We start from the raw sequence: 24,469 nt of genomic DNA on the forward strand, positions 1-24,469 counted from the left end.
GCGTGAACCGGGGAGGCGGAGCTTGCAGGGAGCCGAGATCCTGCCGCTGCACTCCAGCCTGGGCGACTCCATCTCAAAAAAAAAAAAAAAAAAAAAAAAAGAAGAAAATGCAACTTATCCTGAGTGTATTAGTCCATGTTCATACTGCTATGAAGAAATACCTGAGACTGGGTAATTTATAAGGGAAAAGATGTTTAATGGACTCACAGTTCTACATGCTGGGGAGCCTCACAATCATGGTGGAAAGTAAAGGAGGAACAAAAGCATGTCTTACATGGCAGCAGGCAAGAGAGCATATGCAGGAGAACTCCCCTTTATAAAGCCATCAGATCTCATGAGACTTATTCACTATCACGAGAACAGCATGGGAAAACCTGTCCCCATGATTCAATTACCCCCGCACTGGGTCCCTCCCGTGACATGTGGAGATTATGGGAGCTACAATTTAAGATGAGATTTGAGTGGGGACACAGCCAAACCATATCACAGAGGGAGGGATCATTGAGCAATACTTAGAAATGAAATGAAAACAAAATAAATAAAAAATCAGAACTTGATACTGAATAGGATAGAAAGCCATGCAGAATCAGCAGAGGAAGAGAATTCACAAGACAAAGGGCTTAGTAGAGAAGATAGAGAAGTGAAGTCTTTCAGATGTTTTCCAAATTAGAGCATAATTACGTTTCCTCACCTTAAAAGATGGTACCAATGGTTCATCTCTCCCACTTACCAAGTCGTTCTAACATGTTTTTTGCTTTAAATTGTTTAAAGGCAGAAATGTCCAGACTTTTGAATTTCACAGATCTGTAAAATCTCAAAAAAGGTGGAACAGCTGGGTTATTTACATACGTGTTACCAACTTTTTATTTTGCCAAGTCATTATATTATAAATATCTACCATCAACATTATTTAACAAAAGGGAGACTATTTTAATATCAAAAAGGTGGGGGGGGGGGTGGAAGGGAAGGAAAATAATTTATAAATTAAATTGGGATAAGTTTAGCTTTCCTGGCTTTTCATTTCACTATGGCCTAGTGAAAACTCTTGTTATCGACTAAAATGGGTATAAAGACCAACATTCAGAAATACTGGTTTAAGGAGTAACAATGCAGCAATTTTCACCTCTAGAACTTAGAACACACTGCGAAGTCCAGATCCTACTCTGAAGCAGTATATTAGGTGCTAGGATCCAGGAATGCCTATATATGTATATATTTATATTTTTATGTATTATGTGTAAATGTATTTTTTGAAGCTCCATAGATGTTCTAATACAATGCCCAACCACTCTTGATGTTTCCCTGAAACTACTGATGGAAAAGTTAGAAAAGAACTTGTGTCACTGATTTTTGTCCTAACTCTAATGTAGCACATTCTAATATAATTACGTTTACATTATGAGTAGAAAATTGCTAATATACCAATTTTACCTGACCAGGGAACTGAATAATTCTTCAACAGAGAATGCAAGTAAAAACTGGCTTTAAAAACAAAGAGAAACAGATTATTTTAAAACTCGCTGTAGGATTTTGGCCAAGGAAGTTTTGGTAGAAATAGATCAATCTGTGCCACAAGAGAAATTAATTTCATATAAATGTCCACCAGATTTAAAAAAAAAAAAAAACAAGGGTGGGGGAAAGATCTAAGTAATTTAAAAGACTTAAGCTATCTAAATAATGCTAACTCTTAACTACAATGCCTTACGTTTGAGGAACTCTATCAAATTTATCATTTCTATCATTTTTAGTTATTTATGTTTTTAAATTTTCATTTTAGATTCCCTATTAACTGTATTCTCAATGATAAAATCCAGTTATTTATTTCTCATACCTACTGGCTTTCTTAATCGTTTATCAGATATTCTAATTAGGAGGTTTTGTACATTTTTAAGATGAGTAGAAAAGAATTAGAAAACACTTTTGTTAATCAGGTTAAGCCTAGTTCATATCTATGGAAAGAAAATTGGTTACAGAACTGTGGTGTAAGTAAGTTAGAAAACGGTTATAGCAGTTAAAGTATAAGAGCTTCTTAATGATCTTAGCACCTATGCTGGTTTTCCTGAAGATAAAAGTGATCCCACTGTTATATGGGCCATCTAATCCTGTTTGCCATGTGATAGTTGTTTTAGATTGCTGCTGAATTTGGTTGATGATTATACCAAAATGATTGGGTCATCTAGGAGGAAGGATACATAAATACAACCAGAAAAAATTCATGGGGTATATGAACTAGATTCAGTGACAAATGTGTTTCATTCTTTTTTTATCTTCTGATTGTAATTAGTTATGAAAATAATTAAAACAATCTTGAACACTTCCCACCCTCCACGTATGCTAACATAAATTCATTCTACTGAGCAAAAATCTGTTTAGTTACTATAAGCTTTGCCTTCCTGATTCAGATTGATTGATGGCCAGCTTGATAGCCTCTTTTCCTCCTACGTATTGTGTGTGAACAACTTGAAGAAGAGATCCGACAGCAAGCAAGAGCTAAACTGAATAAGCTATAGTCAAGAAGCTTTTGTTCTCTGCTGGTACTAAACATATATGGCTCTATGAAAAGAAATATACTTACCAATGCTACGAATAAGTTTTGATAGTATATATCAGAGTCCTCTAAGTTTGAGGAAATGATTTCTTCCTGTTGGATATTTAATACAAGGCTGTTTAACAAATGGCTTATCTTCTTTTTTGATGTGGAATATAAATATTAAGAATGAAACTATGCTCAGCTACTAAGTTGAATTCTCTCCCATTGTCTAAGGGACAGCTCTGATTTTGTTTAGCTAGTGAGTCATCTAACTGACGAACCTGGATATGGATAGCTGTGAGTTCCTGATCAGTGTATTTGTTTCTGTGTACCTGTAATGAATTCCTGCCTCTCTCCTCACTTCTAGGTCAATTTTTCTGACCACCTGAATAGATTGTTTTCTGTCAATTAAGGGCACCTTTGTTACGAGTAAGCCATTTTGCTCCTGACTAATAAAATTTATATAAATATAAAGCACTTAATGCAGCATCAGCCACTTTGTTATCATCTAGTAAATGACAGCTGGCATATTATTGTACTCCATCAGTGAGCACACACATTCACTATGGATGCATATAAGGCATTGCTTTTTTTTTTTCTCACCTGTTTGCTATGACTGTATCAACAATTCTAGAGCATATCTGATATTAGGTCATTTCTAGTTGAAAGAACCTATGGCAAATTTTTCAATTGCTTGTTATTTTGTTTGGAAACTAGTTTTTACCAGTATCTAAATTTTGCCCATCCTTCACAACCCAACTAAAATAATCTTTCCTCCAACCACGTGAGCATGATTTTTGTGTGTGATCTTCACTTGAGAAACATGACAGGAGATGCAGACTTTATTAAGCTCTTAATTTCAAAGAGCAGAACAAGCAGGACAGAAAAGTGCTCATTACTAATCAGGCAATTCTTCCACTTTCTCTTTTCTCCTTTCCCCTTTTTCTATTCTCCTGGACTTTTCCTCTCCACTTCTCTCTGCCCCTCTTTTTTTGAGATGGGGTCTTGCTCTGTTGCCCAGGCTGGAGTACGGCACAATCTCTGCTCACTGTAACCTCCACCTCCCAGGCTCAAGCAATTCTTGTGCCTCAGCGTCCTGAGTAGCTGGGACTACAGGCAAATGCCACCATGCCCAGCTAATTGTTTGTATTTTTAGTAGAGACGAGGTTTCGCCATGTTGCCCAGGCGGGTCTCAAACTCCTGAGCTCAGGCAATACGCGGGCCTCAGACTCCCAAAATGTTTACAGGCATGAACCACCACACCCGGCCTGTTTCGCCTTTTCAGCCAAGTTTCTACTCACTAGCCTGATGATCTGAAGATCCATCTGATAATAATGTTATGTTATATATAATATTATAATTATTTATTTATAATATATTTGTATATTATATATAAATATGTATATCTGATAATAATAACCTTTCTTTTCTACTTTCGGTTCTGGTCTATCATGAATAAATAAACTCACTGGAATGGGTCTTCCTAATCATTGTATGGTTTGTAACTGAGGCTATGTTAACAATCTCAAAAGTTTTTTTTAATTCTAAGAATGAAACACATATCTCTCACCAGAGAATGAGAATCACAGCAAGAGTTTTTCTCACTTACAAATTGATGCCAAGAACTTCTCCAAGAAATATATTGACCAAATACACCTTCCAGAAGGGATTTTATTTTCACATGCCTTGTGAATTTGGCAGAGTAAACTTAATACAGACATGGCTGTTATGGTACTCAGCTGCTCTTTTGTAAGGACATATCCTTATGTTTGGATTTGTGAAGGGAAATCAAAGAACTTCAGGACATAGCCCTGATGAACAGAGGAACCAGGAATTCATGTGGCATATAGCTTTATTGCTTTGTTTTGTTTGGCATTTAAGTTCACTAAAGGGTATATGGGCAAACAATATCCTTGAAGATAGGGATCAGAAAAAAACTTAATTCAGAGAATTCTTAAGTACCAAAATAAAGGAGTAGAGAAAAGAGATGCCATTACCAGTTAATGATGCAGAGGGATAGGACCAGACTATTTTGGGTCTCAGCTCAAATGGTACTTCGTTGGAGAGGCTTTCCATGACCATCATTCCCAAAGTAGAACTTTCCTGCCCTAGTTTATTTCCTTGTAGCACTCATAACACTATAATTACCTTGTTTGTTCTTTTGATACAGCCTGTCAACTGCTAGAAACTTCATGAGGTCAGGAACTTTGTTTTGTTCACTGCTGTATCACAAGAGCTTAGAAGTGCCTGGCATATGATAGAACCTCAATAACTATTGAATGAATGAATGATAGATGAGCTCTTCAGCTCAGATTTATAATTTGATAAGTAGAGTTAGGATTAAAGGAAATAATTGGGTTTTTACTTTTAAAAAATCTTTCATTGGTAAATAAAATCACCAGTTTTAGTTTTCTTAGTTATAAAACATTAACCATTTGCATTTCTGAATAAATGTTTAATTTCAGCCTCGAATAAACGACCACTTATTTCTTCACAAGTAGCTAGTATAGAAAATGAGAGAACCTGGAATTTTATTTCCTTTGTATATCTTTCACGTGTAGTGTTGGTATTTGAGAGAACTGTCTCTGTAATTCTTACATAAAGTAAATTTAAAAGATGAGTGACCATCCTAGAGCCATGCAAATATTTTTTTAAAGTTGTATAGTAACAACAATAATTTATCTATGTTCTGAACCCTATACTATTTCCTTCCTGATTCCTAAACCTGTATATTCAATCCAGGAACTATCTCTGTCAACATGTCCCATAGATACCTTATAAATTTTAGGACTCTTCCTGTGGCAGCCAACTGATATCTACATCAAACTAAATTATACCAAAGGGGCTGGATGCAGTGACTCACCCCCTGTAATCCTAGAACTTTGGGAGGCCAAGGAGGGTGGATCACTTGAGGTCAGGAGTTTGAGACCCGCCTGGCCAACATGGCAAAACCCCGCCTCTACTAAAAATACAAAAATTAGCCAGATGTAGTGGTGGGCGCCTGTAATCCCTTCTACATGGAGGCTGAGGCAGGAGAAGCGCTTGAACCTGGGATGTGGAGGTGGCAGTGAGCTGAGGTCATTGTGCCACTGCCCTCCAGCCTGGACAACAGAGTGAGACTCCATCTCAAAACAAAACAAAACAAAAAAACAGATATTTGAACCTAGGAAGAGCAGTCATGGAATTGGCCTCAGGATGGCCAGATGGTGGCTCACGCAACCTCCACCTCCCGGGTTCAAGCGATTCTCCTGCCTCAGCCTCCTGAGTAGCTGGGATTACAGGTGTATGCCACCATGCTGGGCCAATTTTTGTATTTTTAGTAGAAATAGGGTTTCGACATGTTGGCCAGGATGGTCTTGAACACCTGACCTTGTGATCCATCTGCCTTGGCCTCCCAAAAGTGCTAAGATTATAGGCGTGAGCCACTGTGCCAGGCCCTTACATTGTCTACTTTTAGTGACCTCAGTAGAAAGAGCTTCTCCCAGTTTCAGTATTAAAAACATCCAGCAAAGGGTGTGCCAGCCTGAGACTTCTACATACCCCTTTGGGGCCATGTTGAGTAATATAATTGTAAGAGTACTCTATCAGGTTAAATATTGCTTTGGTTGTATTAACACAGACAAACAATGATAACTTAAATAAAGTAGATATTTATTTCTCTCTCACATAAAAGTCCAAGCTGGTAGGTGGTCTAAAAGGTAGATTGCTTGCATGTTTCCAGTGTGTTCAAGTTCCTTCTGTCTTGGGATTCTGCCATTCCCTATGATATTTCTCTTGTTGGTATGGTCTCAGATCACCACTATTACATCTGCTTTCTATCCTGCAAGCAGGGAGAAAGGGAGTCAAAGGCATGTAGCTGCTTTTTAGGGGTATGACATAGAAGATTTTTAAGGGGTGTGACCTAGAAGTTTCACCACTTTGGTTAATATACCATTGTCTAGAACTTAGTCACATGATCACATCTAAATGCAAGGAAAACTAGAAAATGTAGTCTCTAGTGGAGCAGCTGCCATTCCTAGCTAAAATTGCTGGGGGAAAGGAAGGGAGTGTGACTTATATGTATGTATTATTAAAAATAGATATGGAGGTAGCGACCTCTGTAATAGATAGTTTCATTAGCAGCCTCACCATAATCATGTGATTATTCTTGATTATATAGGGAAAGACTAGTTCCTAAAGGGAAGAGGGATGGCAGTGCTTTTAATAGAAGATAGGGATGGTGGCATGGCAGATAGGGATGGTGGCATGGCAGGCAAAATTGATACTATGTCACGCTACCTAAAAACCAACATATCTGAAACAGTATATTCCCGTATTCCTATTTGTTCTAACTCAGTTAATGATACCATCATGTGGCCAGCTATTCAAACTAAATGTGGAAATAATTATCTACTCTTCTTATTTCTTTGGTCTTACCTTCTTTATACTTCCTAGATATGACTGCAAACCTACCCTTCCTCCTTCTACCCACCATTTTGTCTTGTCTTCAGTCCTCCTTCATCTTACTACTGGGATCCTCATCCCACCCACATCCAGTTTCAGTGAACTCTTCCAATATAGCCAGAGTGATGTTATCAGAAGACCAATCTGATTTTGGTACTCCTTTGCTTAAAACAAAACAAAACAAAACAAAAAAATCTTTAGTTGCTTACCAGTGTCTACGTGGTAAAACCTAGCAGGTTATAAGATACTTATGATCTGGCTACATGATGTGATGAGCTTCTCTAGTATTTCCTAGTGTCCTAGCCCTCCATCCTGCTAAAATGTCCACAGTCTCCTCAATGTCATGCTGTTTCATCCCACCTCTGCCTTTGAACTTTCCTATGTTTTCCACTTGGAAAAATATCACTTTTTCTTCAAGACTCAATTCAAAGGAATCTCTTTTCTGAGAAGTCCTCTCTGACTCTCCACTTCTTCCACCTGAGTTTACCATTCTCTCCTTTACCAGCTCTTGAACATGTTCATTGAAAATATTTGCTTACTACATAGTCTCCATGATTAGATTGTGAGTCCCTGTGGGAGCTACATCCATCATCTATATCTCTAGGGTCTGACACAATATCAGTCTTTAATTAATATTTACAGAATGAATAAATGAGTTAATTAAAAATTTCTTTCATCCATTGGTTCTCTATTATTTACAACCATACAACCATCCCTAGCATAAAAATGTAAGGCGTAAGAAAGTAAAATTTTTTGTTTGCTTCTTTAGTTAATAAGAGTAAGAGGAGTCTCTATTCTAGTTTGGGCATACATTTTTGTAAATTCAAACAAAACTTGAGTTTGTTTTATTTCACATGCAGCTAATTTTTCTATTTCCCTGCTTACTTTTTACTCTTGGTTCTAAAAAGTTCTGGGATCCTCTGATATTAAATGTATTTATGTGGATCTTTTAAAGTTGTCTGAATTAATAACATTCTTGGGGAATATTTTTGAAATGGTCTGTGGCATACTCGGACATTTTAAAGTGAAGGCTTAGATTCATTGAGTAGAGAAAATAACTTTAGTTAGTTACTCTAACTCTAGTTAGAGTAGAGAAAAGTTCTAGGTAGTGAGTGCAGGGGAAGAGTAAGTAAATAATTACAATCTATTGGCTAGCACTATATTAAGTGAAGCTCATATTATATCAAGCATAGAATATTATGTGAAAGCATTTATTTTCTAGTAAATTTGTTTATGAAAAATAAAAATGTACTGTTTATTTTAGAAACAGTGCATGCTGACCAACATGGTGAAACCCCATCTCTACTAAATACAAAAAAATCAGATGGGCATGGTGGCGCAGGCCTGTAGTCCCAGATACTTGGGAGGCTGAGTCAGGAGAATTGCTTGAACCTGGTAGGCAGAGGTGGCAGTGAACCAAGATCATGTCACTGTACTCCAGCCTGGGCAACAAGAGGGAAACTCCGTCTCAAAAACAAAAACGAAAAACAAACAAACAATAAAACAGTGCATGTTGGTCAGAAAGTTAAAAAAATACATGTAAATATAAAGAAGAAAACAGATCTATAATCCCACAGATCAGAGGTAACTATGACTTTTTAATGTTCTTTTTGCAGTGACACACACTGTACACCTATTTGTTTATTGCAAAATGGGATTATGCTGCATCTGTTGTTTTGGACAGTTTTTTCCCTGTCATTTAAATAGATTTTCAAAACATTATGTTTAATTTCTATAGTATTCTCTGAATGATTTATATAATTGGTCTCCTGTGTTGGACTTTTAGGTTGCTTCCTTTTCATTATAATAAATGCTCCTTAACTTTGGTACTCCTTAAATATTCCTCACTATAATACATATTTCTGGAGCTGAGTGTGATACTTGTAATCTCAGCAACTGGGAGGCTGACATGGGAGGATCATTTGAGATCAGGAGTTCAAGACCAGCCTGACAACATAGCAAGACCCCATCTCAAAAAAAATATTTTTTTAAGCAGCTAGGTGTGGTGACATGCACCTATACTCGGGAGGCTGAGATGGGAGAATTGCTGGAACCCAGGAGTTCAAGGCTGCAGTGAGCCGTGATCATGCCACTACACTCCAGCCTAGGCACACAGCAAGACCTTGACTCTAAAAAACTAATAATAATAATAAATAAATATTTCTTTGCTTTTTATTTTTAGTTTCCATGTCTTTTTTTTTATTTTTTAATTTTTTGTACTTTAAGTTCTGGGATACATGTGGTGAACGTGCAGGTTTGTTACATAGGTATACATGTGCCATGATATAAATATTTATTTACATGTCATTTTGTTTATGGTAGTTTCTTGAAAAAAAAAGGTAAAATCTATTGATCTTTCTTTAGGGTTCTACCTTTGGTGTCATGTTTAGGTAGCGTGCAAAGAGTATGTATCTATTTGCCTGTTTTATGTCCATTGTAATTTTTAAACATTAAGAGTTATAATCTATCTGAAGTTTATTATGGTATACTGTATGAGGTTTGAGTCTAATTTATAGATTTTTTTTTGGATCCTACAGTTTGTGTCAAGAACTTTATCAGGAATTGTGGATCATACCACACATCTATTTATGACAGTGCCAAGTTTCTTTTTTCTTTCTTTTTTTTTTTTTTTTTTGAGGTGGAATCTCACTCTGTCACCCATGCTAGAGTGCAGTGGCTCGATCTTGGCTCATTGCAATCTCCACCTCTCAGGTTCAAGTGATTGTGCTGCCTCAGCCTCCCTAGTAGCTGGTACTACAGGCACATGCTACCACGCCCGGCTAATATTTTGTATTTTTACTAGAGACGGGGTTTTACCATATTGGCCAGGCTGGTCTCAAACTCCTGGCCTAGGTGATCCACCTGCCTTGGCCTCCCAAAGTGTTGAGATTACAGGCGTGAGCCACTGAGCCTGGACCATGCCAAGTTTCATATAATAGGTTTAGCGGTACCCAAAAATCATTGATAATTGATTGACCAAAATTACTGAACTAACCAGTGAGTGAATCTGGTTCACTTACTCTATGTATCTACATACCTCAACTTTATATGTTTTTTCCTGGTATAACTTACTCAGGAATATATTACAGACAAATGTTCTGTTTGGAAAGATTCTTTGTTTCATAAGTATTAGGTTTGTTATGAAAGTGTACCTAGTACATTGTTGGCTTATAAATGTTAAAATAACTTACCTAAATTTTTACCAATTTTACAAATACATTTATTTTGGGTTTTCTAGAATCTGTGTTTGTGGATATCCTCGACAACATGTAAGAAAATACAAAGGTATAAGTAGCAGGATACCAGTTTCTTCAGGATTCATGGTGCAAATGTTAACAGGAATTTATTTTGCCTTGTAAGTATCTCATCATATGCAAAGTAATTTGCACCTTTAATTTCTTTGGAAAATTATAGTCTGTTAATCTATTGTCACTATGTTATAATGTCAATAGATAAGTGATTTACATACTTTTTGTGAAAGAATATGAATGAATATCTTAAATAGTTTTATTTAAGGAAGATATTCATTCAAATTCTTTATTTTATTAAATAGTTTTAATACTTTAAAACTATTACCTTAGTTTGAAACATATCTTTTAAAGTTCTGATGAATTTTTAACCAACTAAAACACTTTATCATCTTTCTTAAATTCAAGGATGGAATGAAAATTAGTAACACTTAAATATATTCATAGTCTCTTTCTTCATTTTTTTTTTTGCTATAATTTCCAAATAGCTTTTTTTCCTCAAGAAATATCTTTTCCCATTGCCAGAAACTTTAGCTCTTAAAAAATATTTCAGAGCCTCTTTGATTAGAAATAGTTTATTATTAGCTTTCTATTAGTTTCTAGTATTGGTGCTCAGTCTCAGTCTTACCTAATGACTTGGGTACTAGTATTTTTCTTTGAACCCTATCCTTTACTTTATAATTCTCTTATTATACATGTCTCATTTACTTTGCATTATATTTACTTGATACTTTTAATTTTCTCTAGTAAAGTATAAACTTTTTGAAGGCAAAATTTATAAACTTCGTAAAGGCAGAATTTATCGTCTCTGGGCCCAATCTGGCCTGATGCCTGTTTTTGTCAAGTTTTTGCAACACAGTCATGCTTGTTTGTTTATGTATTGTCTATGGCTGCTTTTGTGTTGCAATGGCAGAGTTGAATAGTTGAGACTGTATGGCCGACAGGCCTAAAATACTTGTTGTCTCATCAAGAAAAATTTTCTGACCCCTGTGTTAGACCATTAATATTGTCCCACAGTTCTTGGATGCTCTGATCTACTTTATTTTATCTTTTTTCTTTGTGTTTCAGTTTGAGTAGTTTCTGTTGGATGTATCTTCATGTTTACTGATTTTTTTCCTTGACTAGGTCAAGTCTAGAAAGGAGACCACTAAAGGCATTCTTCATCTCTGTTACTGTGTTTTATTTCTAACCATTTCATTAGACTCTTTCTTGTAGTTCCCATCTCTTTGCTGAAATCTTCATTTGTTCATGCATGTTGTCCATCTTTTCCACTAAAGCCTTTAGTATATTAGTCATAGTTAAATAAATTTCCCAAATAACTTCAGCATTTCGGTCATCTATGAATTTAGTTCTACTGCTTGCTTTATCTCTTGACAGAGTTGGTCTTGTTTGTTTTGGTTTTTGTGTGCCTTGTAATTTTTGATTGTTCATGATTTTGTTCAGCGGTAGGACAGTAGAGACTGAGGTAAATATTATTTATGACAGGAAATGGGCATGCCTCTTCTAGGCTGCTAGTGGAATTATTATAGGCAGAAGTGAACTAGGATTGGGTTTTGTTGTTATGATTACCCTCAGGGCACCATCTACTTCAAATTCCTCTAGTGCTACCTGGTACTTAGGTGGAGAGCTGGATTGCTGGAGGGTTTTTGTTAATACTCCTGCTTCCTCCTCAACTTTCAGCATTCCCTGTATGCCTCCACTGCAGATAGATTTCTCTCCATGTTCTCACCCCTTCCTCCAGCAATAGAGTTCTGTTGCTTGGTTCTGGGTGTGCACTAGCCTGATGGTGGTTGGGGTGGTGGCTTGGAGGGGAGCACGTGGAAATGGGGGAGGTAATGTTCTCTGTTGTCCTAGTCCAGCCTCAGTTTTAGGCTGATCCCATGTCCCTGCATCTCAGGGATGGGAGTTTCTCAGTGGTCCTGCCCCTTCTTCAGTGATGATACCTCTACTTATCTCAGCATAGAATAAGAGGTTTTTTGCTTTTTTTTTTTCCTTACCCTCAGAGCCAAATTGGTCTTCACTTGTACCCTGGGGGGTGAAAGGGTTTGCTGCTCTTTCCCCAAAGGCTTTAACATTTTTGTTCCACGTGATAAAGGCATCTGGCTGGGTCTTTGTACTTTTCTCATGGAGAGGTTACTCTTTTCCTTCAGGCCTATACCATCAAGGGCAGTTTTCTCTGACCTGTCCTGTTTCTAGTTTTTCTTGTGAGTGCCTAAAGGAGATTTATGGAGAAGAGCCTGTGGTGGATACAAGCTGCCACTCGTATGTGCTTTTGGAGATCCTATACTCTCCTGCTAGCCCATGAGGTACCTTTTAGCAATTTGGCTTCTAGGAATTTGTTAAGAAGATTAGCTAAATGTTTCTTACCTGCTTGTATTGTGGCCCATCTCTCCTTAGAGGCACCTATCTCTCCTTGGGGTTCCGGCTACATGGATGCCCTTGTGACCTCGGCTCTTTGATGGATTCATGAGAATTTATAATTTTATAGATTATCTGGCTTTATCTTGTTTTTATGGTGGGAGTAATATTCTTGCCAGTTTTTAGGCCTCGCTTGCACTCTTGATGTAGTGTATACCTCTTTATTTTGTTGTCAGTTGATCAAGCCACTATATCTCTGTTCATTTTTGTAATTTAGCTGATTTTTAGGAAGGGTTTGGCATATCTTTGAAAATTATGCATACATACACACACACACACACACACACACACATGCACACATACTTTTTCCCTCATGTTGCTCTGCTATTTGCAACATGTAGCAAATACACATCTAAGTGACTATCAAAATGCAAAGAAATAACTACTCAGGCCACATTAGTTGTATATTCTCATTAAAAACTGTGGGAGTTACAGAGTAATTTGGCCATAAAGTGTTCTGAACATTATTCTAAGGTATATAATTTATTATTCCCTGATTTGCTTTGAAAGTATAAAATGCTTTGAAATTGCCTTAGCTTTTTTTATTTCTGTTCTATAAATAGTCATGTTCTTTAGAGAAGAAATGTAGATCTATAAAATTTTCTTTGCTATTAATAGGCATTTAGATGCAATTCGAAGGAATTCAAAGATTTAAAAATACATTTTTAAGAGGAGTAGAATGTTAAGCAATGTGCTAATATGATCTTTTATTTTCTTCAGTAAAGATAATTTCTCATTGTATTCTGTTCAGTTATAAATAATTATAATTTCTTTGTTTAATTCATCTAATTTTATAGTTATAATGGAGAATGGGATCTCGCTCAAAAAGCACTGGATGATATTATATACAGAGCCCAGCTAGAATTATATCCAGAGCCATTGCTGGTAGGTGCCTGACTTATTTATGTAAATTTTATAATTTAAGATTTCTCAATTTAGAACTATACATTGAGAGAGCCATTCATAGTTCATTAATATGTCATTAATACTCAGTGTATTCATGCTCTTGTTATACATGGAAGTTTTATAACTTAGAAAAGTAACAAATAAATTTTTTTAAAAATTTTCTTTGAGACAGAATTTTGCTCTTGTTGCCCAGGCTGGAGTGCAATGGCATGATCTCGGCTCACCACATCCTCCACCTCCCAGGTTCAAGCAATTTTCCTGCCTCAGCTTCCCAAGTAGCTGGGATTACAGGCACACGCCACCATGCTCAGCTAATTTTTTGTATTTTTAGTTGAGATGGGATTTATTCATGTTGGTCAGGATGATCTTAAACTCCCGACCTCAGGTGATCAGCCTGCCTTGGCCTCCCAAAGTGCTGGCATTACAGGTGTGAGCCACTGCACCCGGCCAAAATAAAAATTTTTATTAGACCGACTTCCTAGACACCTAACAGTCTTTTTAACTTATAAGAATTGTTCTCCTTAACATACTTTAGCTGCATTTATTAATCAACATTAGGCATTTGGAAATCTAATTGAATATTTTGAAATTTTTAACTTCATCATTTACATATTTTTTAAACCATGGATTTCCCCCTGAGCCTCCTATTCTTATCTTAGAGGATTTCTGTATCATCTTTTAAAATGCTTGGGAAGAGCATCTTTGTATAAGCCTGTTTAGCATCATGTTTTATCTAAGGGTAAGATAATACATCTGCTCATGTTGATCTTAAACTATATTTTTTCTTCTTAGGTTGCTAATGCAATAAAGGCTTCATTGCCTCATGGTCCCATGAAATCTAATAAGGAAGGTACAAGGTGTATTCAAGTTGAAATCACACCAACTTCCTCTAGAATATCAAGAAATGCAGTAACCAGCATGTCAATAAGGGGTCATAGGTGGAAAAGACATGGTAAGAAATACGTAACTCTTCAAGTCAAACCATTGTTGATTTCTTTACATTTTTCGCTGTACTTACGGTGCTATAACTTCTAACTTCAGTAAATAGTAGTCTGGAAGAAAGAGCTGTGGAGTTGCCCTTAACTCCTAATTTATTATCTAGGAGCAATAGGCAATAAGAAAAATGGAGCCCCTTATGTTACACATATGAATGAAAATTTATTTAAAAATCATATTCATTTTTAAATTGTTATTTCAGTAGGAGAATAAGGAAAATGCATTTTAAAATTACTCATACATTTTGGGCTTGTATTCAAAAGTATTTGCAAATATTCCTTAATTAATATTTCTGATTTCTCAATTAACTTTTAAGCAAGTGAATTTACATATTGAAGTAGAACAACTAATAGGGACTTTAAACACTTTGGACTTTCTGGTAAAGAATGCCATAGTATTGATGCAACACTAGTTATTTGTATTTTCTTGAAGTTAATTTTCTTCCAAGATTCTGTGTGTGTGTGTGTGTGTGTGTGTATATATATCCCTTCTTGTCTGCTTCATTTTATTATTTTAAAATTTTACTGGAAGTCAGTTTCATTCATTATGGCTTTTTCAATGCTTTCCCATTTCCCTCCCTTGTCTTTTAATTTATTATTCTTTATTTAATTTCGTATTCTTTTTATAACTTCCCTCCTATCTAGACGTTATTGTAGTGTCAACAACCAGTCTAAGAAGGAAATTATCACCTTCCTCAGAAGGTAACCATGGTGGGAAGCACAAAGCTACTTCTTTACCCTAAGCAAACATCTATATTAGAAGTAAAACAAAATCCATTCTCTGTTTTCTTCTTCCTGTAAACTGAGGTGAAAATAGTAGTTCCTTTTGGTATATTTAGTTCCGGTTGTGTTGTGGTTTCTATAGAGAAAATGGGAAAGGAGGAGAATGGAGCTATTTATGGTAAACTAGAAAGTTGATGATGAGAACAGTTGCCATTGTTTTCACTTAAAGAATCTAGGTGATTGTATGTCAGAAAAGAATAATGATTATCCAGCTTACCTAGTGATCATTTTTGGTGTTTTTAAAGTGTGGCAATTCTTGAAAGTTCCATAGGAAAGCATAAAAGAGGTGGTGATGTCTGCCAATAGCAAGGCACATTATGCCACCATTTAAAACATACAGTCTAAACATACTTCAGCTTCTTCAGTGAAAATTATGCTACTGAATGGGTCTAAATTACTGGTAGAAAGTCATTTAATTAGATATGGTTTACCCTGAGATTGGTTTTTCTGTTTTGGCATTAATATGTGAAAACAGGCATGGAGGCAAGGAAGCAGATCATAGTGGTTACTGTGGCTATAAGTGCTCCCGAGCTACTGCTACAGGAAGCACAAGAATGAATTTTAATTTCTTTTCCACTTTCTTTCTTGCTATTTAGGTAGACATGTTGGGAATTAGGGAGAGAAATGTAGGTCCTGCAGTTAAAAATGTGAAATATTGATGCTCCCTTGTATTTGTGCATGTGCGTGTGTATGAGAGAGAGTATGTGTGCATGTCCAGGCATACACTTAAACAAGAAGGTTTGTACCCTGCAATAAAATGGAAGCCATTTCCCAGAAATGTTTTATAGGAAAAAAATTACAAAACAAGAGAAAAGACTGCTTGAATGTATTGTATCTAGCAGATTCTTACATATCTTCCAGATTCCATTTTGGCTGCCACTTGAGGGATTAGCACTCTGTCTTAGGATTTTACCCTCGTTAAAGTAGTATTCTTATCACCTGTCCCCCTTCACAATTCTAACACTTGGGAAACTCCTGTTTATTATAACAATAAAATCACAGATGAGAATATAGAAGTGAGTGAACTATAAAAAGTAAGTCACATGCATGGAACAGATACAGAATACAACTTAGCCTTGTTCATCACTCTTCTTTAGTGTGAATTTCTTTTATCCAGTGGACTCTAAAATACTCCTAAGTCCTTCTTATTTGCCTCTACAGGTAGGTTGCAGTCTTCTCCCTTTTTAGGGTAGTCTTGGCTTTCCCTTTTAGAGCAGTAAAGTTACCGTGTTCGGCTGAATTTAAAAGGTTTCTATTTTCCATCCTCATGGTCCTGCTTCTTACTTCTAGGCTCTCTAACAGGCACTGGCTTCCTGTGGGGAAAGTAGATACTTTTGCTGTACTTCTTAAATATATAGACAATTCTCAAATTATAAATAGATTATTAAATTTAATTTTGTTTATATATAAATTACAAATTTCTCAAATTATAGATTTTTAAATTTAATTGTATTAATATATAAATTCTATTGTTGATATTTATATATAAATCAAAACAAAATTTGTTTATACATTTCTTTAGAAACAATATTAAAGGGCTTGTAGATCCCAGGGTGAGCCACAGCAGCCTTTTTATCTCATAATGTTTCTGAAACATAGGACTATAGAATGTTTAAGTTCAGTTCATGGCTGTGTGAAAATACATTTAGAGTTTCTATATTTAATGGAACTCTAAATGTGTTTCCCAGTCTACCCACTCCTATCCCTACTATTCTCTCACCACACCAACTCTCACAGTAGGACGAATTTCTTCCCAAACCCTCAGCTGTATCTATCATACACTAGAAACAAAGAATATCCCACCCTAAGCCAGTGGTCATGAGGGTTGGGAAAGGAGAAGGAACAAGAACCATGAACTTTAAGAAATACTCTTTTTTTTTTTCTCTTTCTCCTTGCCTCTTTCTTTGTTTTCCTAGTTTTTGGAAAGCAGAAAGCAATTGGCCCCCTTTTTTTTTTTTTTTTTTTTTTCCTGTTGGAGCTCTTCCCTTTTTCTTTTACTTATTTGTCTTTATTTATTATTGCATTTCTCCTAATTGCTCCTCTTTCTATCTTTTCTGGATAGAAGAGGGAAAGGAGTGAATGAGGTTTTCTCATGGAAAGAGCCAAGTAAAAGTTTGCTTTTTGCTATTTTTTTCTTTTCCATCTCCCTTTACCATGAAAGAATATACGTAATTAAGCCATGTGAATGTACTGGTGTGTTTGCATATCTGAGTCATCAAAAATTATTACACAGCCAGCAAATACATTAAATTAGAGCAATTAGTGGACATTTATTCTCCTTTATTATCAGTAACAGAAGAATCTTTCCATTTTCTTTACAGCCAATCTCACACTGTAGTGTTTTTAAAATGAATTTTGAAAAGTTTTAATTATTTACATTTTAAAATATTTTAAAGCTATTCTAGAATGTATTTTAGGATTCTCTAATGCTTCATAGATCTACCATTTTTTTCTTAAGGTTAAGAATTATTCACAACATATTTTAATGGAAAGTATTATAATGGAAGTTTAAAAATTACTTTATCCTTAACATTTCTACACATTTCAGAATATGCATTCTTGGCCATGGTTTTGTTGTTGTCAACCCAGGTTTCTAGAATTGCATTTTGACCAGTCCTGTTATTTGCTTGGCTCTGTTTTTTATTTTTATTTTTTTAGTTAACTTTATTTTTTAGAGCAGTTTTAGGTTAACAGCCAAACTGAGTGGAAAATAAGAGATTTCTTAAATACCTCATGACCCCACATTCATAGCCTCCCCCAGTATATCAACATCCCGCACCAGAGTGGTACATCTGTAAGGACCTGTAATTTAAGTTTTGAGCAGACAGTGCATCATCATGTCAACTAAATAGGATGATTTTTAAAGAAAGATTGGTTTCAACTGAGGTATTATTTTGGAGAGATCTGTTTGACAACTAATGGTGTGTTTGCTTGATTTGCCCCACTTTTCAGTTTAAGTTAAACCATTGTATGGACATGGCCTAACTTAATGTGTTTTTCAAATTTTTTAAACTTTGTGTTTAAATCTTTGAGAAAATTCTAATGACTTTATCATTTTATGTCAATAAATATGTTTGGGAAATAAAATTACAATGTAGAATTGCTGCTTTTGACTTCTAAGGAACATAATTTCAGAATTAAAAGCTTTACGTATTGCTTATTCTTTTATGCATATTGTGTTTAATTTAGTCTACAGATGGCGAATAATTCAAGGCAAAGGTGTATTTTTTCAAACTGATTTTCAAGTCACCTACAAATTGAGGGCTATCTAGAAGTCATAATTTGAAAGTAAAACACAGTTGGAGAAAGATAATAATAAAATAAACTTTAAAAAGCATTCAATAAGTTTAGAGAAGACTGAATAGATTATGACCATAATAAAAGTCAAAATGAAAATTCCAGTAAGAAAAATGAGATAAAATTTAGTAAAATAATTCATTAATTTTTCAAGTTAATAATTAAAATTCAATTTTGCTTAAATATTTATTTCCTTTTAAAAATAAAAAAAAGTTAAAGGAAAATAGAAAGTATTTCTTTATAATTATGCTTTAATTCTATAGTCATTCTTAAATGTTGTTTCCAAAGATACCTTTATCATCTACCATTTCAGCTATTTTAAAAAGCTCCTTTTCTTAAGTCCCTGAAAAGTTCTCTTTTCACTCCAGTATTCCACTCCAGTATTCTAGTGTACAGTTTATACTTGTTTATTTCCTTGTGTTTTTCCATTCCTTCCTCCTTTTTTTTTTTTTTGAGAGGGAGTCTCGCCCTGTCCCCCAGGCTGGAGTGCAGTGGCCGGATCTCAGCTCACTGCAAGCTCCGCCTCCCGGGTTTACGCCATTCTCCTGCCTCAGCCTCCCGAGTAGCTGGGACTACAGGCGCCCGCCACCTCGCCCGGCTAGTAGAGACGGGGTTTCACCGTGTTAGCCAGGATGGTCTCGATCTCCTGACCGATCCTCCCATCTCGGCCTCCCAAAGTGCTGGGATTACAGGCTTGAGCCACCGCGCCTGGCCTCCTTCCTCCTTTCTAGAGCAAATCTAATTGCTATTTTCTCTCTGTTCACCACAACTACTACTACCATGATTACTCATTCTTCTTCCACTTTTTAAGAAATTACCTATTCTTGGAACAATGTAAGAGATTTCCTCCTTTCTTTCAAAATAGTTATTGTAATACCAGTCATTTGTTCTCTAAAAGTTCCCTAATTAAGTTATAGTTACAAATAATGAGTGCTTATAATTTTTGCCAACTATCAAAAGGCTTATCCAGTGAAATCTCGATTTTTTTTATTGCTGCCCATCATTCTTCCCACTTGCGCCTTTGTGAGATAATGAGACAAGTGAAAACATTTGGTATACTTTAAAGCACTACATAAAGGTAGATTATTAATTAAGAACAGTTTCATTTGTTTTACTAGCTACACAATAAATATATTTTTAATAAGTTTTTATTAGCTAGTTTGCTATTCAAATTGTCCTGTGAGTCTTTAGTACTTTCCCAAAACTCTTAAGTTTTTGAAATTTGTAATTTGGATTTTCTCAATTTGAGTTAAACTTGTTTAGTTTGAGTATAGCATCAAACACAAAAGTACACATGTTATGTAATAGTAACAATTACTTTAAAGATTTTTTGTGTGTTCTGTGGTACTGGAGTATAGTACTCTAACTTTATTATCTAATGTGTATGTCACTGTTACAGTAAGGATTTTTTAAATGTTGTTATTGTTTCAATCCCAAGTTAACATAAAAATAGAAGTTACATAGACCAAATTTATGTTTCTTATTTATGTACAGTTATAACTGTTTGCAACTAGTAGGTATCAGTAATAAAAGGAATGTTTATAAACTAGATACTTTGAATGTTTCCCTACTTTTGGTCCTGGCATATGTTAAATGGTTTATTTTAATAACAATGCATTGAGTTATTTTCATTTAGGGGATCCAAGAGTACAAAATTTTAAGTAGTAAAAAAGAATTAAAAATAGCAACTGTATATATTTTTAAGTCTTCTAACTTAATGATGCAAAATAAGTACTGTGAGAATTTTAGAATATTTAATTATATGCAGTGTTTACGTGAAAAATCAGACTAAATGAAGTTTATGTAGTTGAAATAAAAAGAAAGTCTAGTTTCATATTGTTAAAGCAGTTTTATTGCATTTTTCAGCATTTAAAATAATTGCTTCTCTTTAATGGATGCCATCATATTTAAATAAAGTTAAATTATTATAACAGAGGTCAAAGAGATATTATTTAAAAAAACAAGAAAGTGATTTGTTTCATAATTTGCTCATTCAGTGGTTTAGTACTAGCTTATTAGATGAAAAAAGAAAAGAAACAAAGATTGCAATTCATATTGGAAAACATGAAAACTGGTTATTGATTTAGAATATGTTAATAAATTTCTACTGTATAATAACATTGATAAAGCAAAGAAGTACTAATTGTTGAACAAATCTGAAAAATTATAATGGATGTATTTTAGTAAATATAAATAATATTTATTTATAAATATTTTTAAGCATTTAAGGTTGTTTTTCTAGATACTACAAAAGGTAAACGGTAATAAATCTTGAAATGGAACATCTATTTTGTAAATCTGATTTTACAACTATGAGGAAAGTCTTCAGTTGAGGAGAAATAAAATTGCTAACAGTTACAGAAGAATTTTGAAAAACAAAGAAATGGTAATAATTTTAAACCCCAAAGTAGTAAACTTTAAAGAATTGTCTATTGGAATAATTTTTACATTGGCAATTAAACATTTTTAATGTGTATGTTTTTATTTCAAAGGTTGTCTATACTTCTTAAGGAAATTTAGGAAATAAAAAATTATCTGGCAGTTTTATTTTTAAAAATGAAAATGCTTTTAGTATCATTTTGAGAAGCTTCATTACTTTCAGATTATAAAATGCTATTTGAGGAACAGATTTTCTTTCCCAATATAGAAGATAAAACATTTGGACAAAAAACATTTATTTCTTACCAAAAATTCTGTGAATTTTAACTGGCATTTTCGATATGGAACTTCCATGGAGGACAAAATAAAATATTAGGAAATATTGGATTACTCAAGGAAAAAAGACATGTTAACCAAAGAGCTGAAATATGTTGATATGTTTGACACATGTGGATATTAAGTTTGAGAGAGGAAAGAACGACTGTGTGCAGAATCCTGACTTAGACTATTTTTGAAGAAAACAAAAAATCTCATTTTATTTCCAGGTAAAATGAAGTTGAAAAATTTTCCAGCCAGTGACAGAATTAATGGTCTTATGAGGCAAAAAAACTTGTTCATAAATTATTGTAGTCTACATTTTTACTAAGGGGGACTTACATAAATCTTGTAGTAGTTGAGAAAGTTATTATTTATTATGATTGTTTATTGAGCACTCCTCCTTTCTCCACCTTTTTATGAGCATTTGCTGCACATTGCACACCAAGGAAGAAATAAGCTTTTATAGGTAGTTTTGTAATAGGTGTTGCTGACCTGTTTTTGGTCTGTGCTGTGTGGTCATGAGGATCTGTAATAATCATAAAGGATTCACCTGGTCCTGCAGCAGCTTTATGTTGCAATTCTCTATTGGATTTTTAAAAAAACTTGAGACTCAATAAAGATGACAAAAGGAGTTACTGAGAGTAATTGAATCCACCTCAATAAGGAGAATTCTGTCATGTACCATGTGTACAACCAAAGCTAAAGATCTGACTGTTTTTACTTATGGAGACTGCTAATAGCTCCTAACTGGTGTGTCTAAATAAATTATCCTGTTTCAGACTGTTTTTCTGTATGCCCCAGGCTGCTCTTTTCTTACCTAGACAGTCTACTTACTGCTTCAGAGCTCAGATTTTGACATCTGAGTCTTTGTTTTTGTCCTTGCTCAGAGTACAGCCCTTTAACTGCGGTGGGGTCCCATCCTGTGTTTCTGTGATAGCTTTGCTTTCCTCTAATCTGCCTTGTAAATACTGGCTCAGGTTGAGCATTGCCCCAGTGCTGTTCTTTCTGACTCAGGACACACTTTATGCTCAGTATTTTGTGTTATGCAAATGTGACTTCTACTGATAAAAAAGGCTAGTAAAGTATGACAGTATGCAAATAGTTTTTCCATGTAGCTGTCAATGGCTATCCACTGTAATCACAATAAAATCCAGACTTCGTACTATGGCATATGTGACCCTGGTGATATGACCTCTTGACTACTGCTTTGACCTCACTTTAAGACCACTCTCACCCTAGTTCATCAGACTCCTTCATTCTAACACTTCAACATACTAAGCCATTCTGCCTTAGGGGCATTGTCCAGTTATTTGGAGTATTTGAGCTGAAATGTGAATAGTGAAACGTACCTTGACTGCCCTTACTCCAGATTGTTGTGTGGCTAGCAGGTTTTCATCATTCACACCTCAGCTTAAACATCTCTTCTTCAAAGAGTTTTTCCCAGACCACCCATCTAAGTACTTTTATCCCCTACTACCCTACTTACTCTTTCCCATCTTATTTTTTTTATTGCATTTTCTGCTATTTAAATTCTCTTGTTTACTTAGTTCCAATATTACATTGTGATCTCTGTTCCCTTATTATATAGTGAGGGCAGAATCTGTCTTTTTGGCTGTTGTATCCCCAGCATCTAAAACAATGTCTGACATATTACAGGTGCTCAACACGTTTTAGTTGAATGCATGAATAAGTGAGTGAATGATAAAGAAATGTATAACATAGGGTGAGCAAGTTGGTCTTTTCTTGTTTTGTTGAAGAACAGTGTAACAACATGATAGTAAACTAGGTTAGGGGATATTTACTTATAATTCCAATATTTAAATAATTTTCATTTTAGTTTTTTCTATGCATGTATGTTTTCATGGTTGTACTCTATTTAAATGTTTTTGGTATTTTGTTTTTGTTTAGTTAATATTGTCAGACATTTTCCCTAGTTCTCCTAGTAAATACAGTTATTTTAATGGCTACATAATATCACATTGAGTTGATATTCCATCATTTGCTTAATCATTTTTCTAATATGTTAAGAAATTTGTTTCTGAGTTTTGCTATTATAAATAACACTGCAAGGAATAGCTTAATGAATATAGATAACATTTTTCTCCATTGAACAGAATATATTATAAACATAAAATGACTATATTAAAGGATATTTGTTCTGGTATTTTATGGCATTTAAAATATCTACATCTCATAAATTGTAAAAGAATGTGTATGACTTTGTTTTGGGGTTTATTCTAAGTTAAAATACTTTTCATAATTCATGTAAAAATTGTATGATGCAGACAAATAATAAATTATATTTTTAAAGCTTCAGCTTATTATTTTCACAAATAAGTTTGTAAGCACCCCATATAGCCAGATGCCTTTAGACTCAAAGTAATCTGAGTACAGAGATGTATAAATTATGAATAAATAAATTATTATTTTATTAAAATTACCACCTTTAGTAAATAGGGCACCCTAAAACAAATAAAAGCAAAAGCTAAAGTGGTTTTGTAAGTGACATAATAGAATAGATATTTGGGATTATAAAATGACATTTGAGAGAAATCACAAATTTTCATGATTGGTTTTAATATTATTTGCAATTTGCTTCACTTTTTTTCTTAAAGCTGGAAGAAATTTTTTAGGGCGAAATAATTTGAGTACCTTTGAGAACTAATTTGGAAATGTCTATTAAAAGTATTCTTTAACTTTCATTTCTACATGTGGAGAGTTTACCTATTTATGCATATAAGAGGTTACACAAATAAAATATATCCTGAGAATTTTCTCTTTGGATCTTTTTTGAGCTTTTTGAATTATTTGAAGTCAAGTTTTTTTTTTTTAAGGTGTGGATTAATCATGACTTCATTTGCATAGATTGTTAAGTTCTGGGGAAAACAAAATCTAGTTTATTGTGCATTTATATTCCCTTGCAGCATCTTCTATATAATTTACTTAAAGAAAGGATTAAGTTCTACTCTTTAGCTATATATGCTATCCTCTGGATAACATAATGCAAAAATAGATTTTAAAAATGACCTTTTTGACCTAAGCATCTTGCTAAACCTACACTTAGAGACGGCTCCTTCACTTTTCCAAAACAAAGAGGCTTTGCTTTTCTTTGCCATATAAAAACTCTTATTAGCATAAGCTATATGTATTTC

General features: G+C 34.5%; 1 protein-coding gene across 3 annotated transcripts in view; it reads left to right on the forward strand.

The window, feature by feature from the left end:
* Positions 1-24,469, forward strand: part of HYCC1 (hyccin PI4KA lipid kinase complex subunit 1) — a 73,770-nt gene that overhangs the window by 39,821 nt on the left and 9,480 nt on the right. For all 3 annotated transcript variants that reach the window (XM_005549996.5, XM_005549998.5, XM_074035360.1), the window contains 3 exons: positions 10,212-10,328; positions 13,437-13,524; positions 14,338-14,497. In XM_005549996.5, the coding sequence (XP_005550053.1) occupies positions 10,212-10,328; positions 13,437-13,524; positions 14,338-14,497 (365 nt within the window). The remainder of the gene's footprint in view (positions 1-10,211; positions 10,329-13,436; positions 13,525-14,337; positions 14,498-24,469) is intronic.

Source organism: Macaca fascicularis, chromosome 3 (assembly GCF_037993035.2).
Source record: "Macaca fascicularis isolate 582-1 chromosome 3, T2T-MFA8v1.1".
In the NCBI taxonomy this organism is placed as follows: Eukaryota; Metazoa; Chordata; class Mammalia; order Primates; family Cercopithecidae; genus Macaca; species Macaca fascicularis.